Raw genomic sequence first — 3,406 nt, 5'->3', positions numbered from 1 at the left:
TAATGTCAATACCATGGGTGTTGACGGGCACAATGTCACAGCACACCAGTATGAAAAACATCAAATCTAAAATAGAAATCTAAGTAGTGTATATTGTTTTTACCATTGATGGTAATCAAATCACCGGTTTGCCTGGTAATACAGTGAAGTTTGTGCCTTCACAGGAGCAGTCTGGCACCTTCACAGTTGGCAAAATGCAAGCTGGCAAAAAGAAAGAAAACCACTAATTTTGATTATCTGTAACTGGCTGCTGACACACATGAACAGCAACATTAAGACTTTCATGAGAACGTACCTTGCTCATGGGTGCAATATCCACCTTCTCCTTTAATGATGCATGAGGTTGGAGGAATGGCTTCAAAAAACCCTCGAATCACACTTTCCCTGTTGTGGAGTGGCTGCTTTTTGTGATGCAATACATCACAGTCCCCACAGAACCAATCCTCAGGAAGACACTCTCTGCACCTAGGGAGAAAAAACAAAACAAAAAAACATTCTAATATAAATACATTATTTCAGGTGAATAATTTAAGTTATTTCAAATTTACTTTGAGTAGTTCTGATTTGATTTTATAGGACTGCATAATAGCTCGATGTTTAGCAATATCACCTCACAGCACAAAGTTCCTTAATGAAAATTAACTTGTCATTAATGTGGTTTTCAACTCGGTATCCAAGTTTTCTACCGTTCCACAAGACATGCAACTTAGCTTATAAAGCACGCTACTGAGCATTACTTCTCAGCAAACTGACCCTGGGTAATTAAAGTTTAATATTATTGAAAACCAACCTAATAACAGCAGGCTCGTGGCAAAGGCAACACAAGGGATGACCAACAGCCTCCTTTGCGATAAGGCATTGTAGGTGGTATGGTCTTGCCTCTTTCCAGCGCCCTGAGGCTTTCTGCTGCCGAAAAGACCATGATGAAGCAGAGCTTCTTTGAGGCTCAGCAGAAAGACATGATGCCAAAATATTTGAGAGTCTCTCCATATTTTTCTCTGTAAAGAAAATACAAAATAAAGCTGTAAAGGACGATGAGGGCCAATTAAAAAAGTCAACTGATCAATAATTTGAATAAACTTTCATGATTCAGTATCAAACTGGACCACATCTTTACTACATTGTGTTCTTAATCCATCTACTGCACTGACAGTTTTGTCTAAGGGTTTTGTCTTTAATTACTTTACTTTTACATGAATTTTAGATTTAAACTTAAATCCATCACTGTTATTTACCAAATTCCTCTTGAGGATTTAGTATTTCTGAGGGAACCTCCACACTGGATGACAGGGAACACTCAACCGGAGGGTATGTGACTGTAAAACACAGAAGAATGACAACAGGTTAGGCTATAACTGCATTAATGTTGTTTTTTTCAACCTACTGTATATACTGAACAATTTTTGAAATCAGACATATTTCTGTTAAGTACTTGGTAATGTCTTCTATAATAGTGCCACAAAAAGGTTTATGAACTTTTTAATGTCTTTTTGGATATTGGAGAATTTTACATTCTCAATCAATCAATCAGTGTTCTAATTTCAGTTGGTCCACTATTTACATAGGAAATTTCAAAAAACGTCAAATAATTCACATATAACCTGTAGCTGAGGCTTTGCGTCGCCCTCCTCGCCTTCCCCTTGGCTTGCCACGACCTACCCCTCTAAAGACCCTTTTAGAGGTCCGTGGAGGTTCTCCTCCAGAGCCTGCACGTTTCCTCTCCAAAGTTGCTCTCTGTGTGTTGGAGTGAATATTTCTTGTAAGACTGATAATGTTCAATGTACTGGAATCAAAAGAAATGTAACTAGTGAAAAGAAAACACAACATAGTGTGTTAGTAAGGTGTTAACGGCTTGAATGAGCCTTGGCATAGAAGTCTCTAACTCAGGGGATGGAGCTCCATTCTTCCAAAATATATTCCCTCATTTACATATGCCAGAGAGCATGATAGGATGTTAATTGCTTAACTCATCATGCAATATACCTGTCTGAAATCTAATACACTCATCCTTCCACATTCATTATGTTTTTACTTTAATTTGTCCCCCATCTGTATGTTCAAGTATAACATGATTGAGGTATATAAAAACTCTGACCTTGCATTCAGCTATAAGGCGATCAATTTCCATTTCAAGAACCATGTGTTTCCCCTCTTGGTAATGGGGGTTTTGTGGGTCAAATACATATCTGGTGGCCATTGCAACACAGACTGATACAGACAGACAGACAGACAGACTGATAGACAGAGAAAAATAACAGACAAGTAGACAAAGACAGAAAGAGAGGAAAGATTGAGAAATAGAGAAATTGAGATAGAGAACAGATAGATATTGAAGAGATGGATAGAAATATAGATGGACAGAGAGAGATAGAGAGAGCGATAGATAGATAGATAGATAGATAGATAGATAGATAGATAGATAGATAGATAGATAGAGGTTGGCTCTTAAAAGTGCCTTTGGTTTTAGGAAATGAGGTGATTAAATAGGGTGAAGGTGAAGTATGACGGGATCTGCAGGGAGAACAGAAAAAGTTCATTATGTAGTGAAGGCTAGATATGTTGAAAAAAATGTTTAAAATGTGACAAATTGTCCCTAAAATACTTAATAAATCAATAAAATTCACGTTTTTCCCATTTTCTGTATGACTGCACAAAAGGCGCGTCGTTTTTTTTTCTTCTTCTTCTTCTTTTTTTACTGTTAATATGGAAACAGTTGGTCGGCCTTTAATTCGTTGCGCTAACATGTAAACCATGTGAGTCTAATGGCAAAGAAAAGCATCAATTATAACATTTAAACAAATTTGATCATCACATTCAAGTCTCGTGGCTTACCTGGGAAGTGGTTTTGAGCGCAATGAAGGAGAATTCGCGGCCTGCAGAAATCAACCAATCGCAAAGCGGGTTGGCTCCGTCTCCATAGCAGCCGTCTCCGCTGAGGCTCACGGGTAATGCGGGCGTCCACTAATTAATTTAATTGATTTTTTATTTTTATTTTAATTCAATCAATAACCACAACTAATCCCCCTTCCTCACAATAGAAGGAGAATCAAATAATACGGATGGTCATGACATCGTATTGTTGAATTATCAAGCACATTTTCGTGTTTATGTGTTGAAAGAAAGATGAGGATGTCATTAAAAGAGAATTGGCGGTGGGTCAACATGTAGTTTTAGCTGACGTCTTCAACACAGTAAAAGTAGACCATAGCACAAAGCAACAAAAACAAGGATAAAATCTCCTGGTTGAATGTTGAGTAATGTAGTGCTTAAAGTTTAAAAATGAATAACAAATGAGCAAAAACAATGCTTCCGAGTGGCAGAAAAAAACGTGGTGCAGACACGAAAGATGCTTCCTATTGAAATACATTAGATCGAAAGTCCGTGCTGAGTGACACGAAAAAAAGGA

General features: G+C 37.6%; 1 protein-coding gene across 1 annotated transcript; it reads right to left on the bottom strand.

The window, feature by feature from the left end:
* Nucleotides 1-115: 115 nt before the first annotated feature.
* Nucleotides 116-2,250, bottom strand: LOC113646705. The gene is made up of 6 exons (XM_047807588.1): nt 2,096-2,250; nt 1,602-1,734; nt 1,236-1,316; nt 791-998; nt 296-465; nt 116-201 (listed from the first exon to the last, which is right to left on the bottom strand). Exons 1-6 carry the CDS (start codon nt 2,195-2,197, stop codon nt 116-118), a joined length of 780 nt encoding a protein of 259 aa, XP_047663544.1. The 5' UTR covers nt 2,198-2,250.
* Nucleotides 2,251-3,406: the final 1,156 nt, after the last annotated feature.

This window comes from Tachysurus fulvidraco, chromosome 2, assembly GCF_022655615.1.
Source record: "Tachysurus fulvidraco isolate hzauxx_2018 chromosome 2, HZAU_PFXX_2.0, whole genome shotgun sequence".
Taxonomy (NCBI): Eukaryota; Metazoa; Chordata; class Actinopteri; order Siluriformes; family Bagridae; genus Tachysurus; species Tachysurus fulvidraco.
The sequence above is the reverse complement of the archived record's forward strand: the minus strand, read 5'-3'. Positions and strand labels throughout refer to the sequence as shown.

Excerpts from the sequence above, each read along its gene's own strand:
- LOC113646705 (XM_047807588.1), bottom strand. The coding sequence starts at position 2,197 with ATGGCCACCAGATATGTATTTGACCCACAAAACCCCCATTACCAAGAG. Across the intron at positions 1,735-2,095 it reads GCCTTATAGCTGAATGCAAG|AGAGCAACTTTGGAGAGGAA; the intron begins GTCAGAGTTTTT and ends TCCAACACACAG. Across the intron at positions 999-1,235 it reads AAATCCTCAAGAGGAATTTG|AGAAAAATATGGAGAGACTC; the intron begins GTAAATAACAGT and ends TTTTCTTTACAG.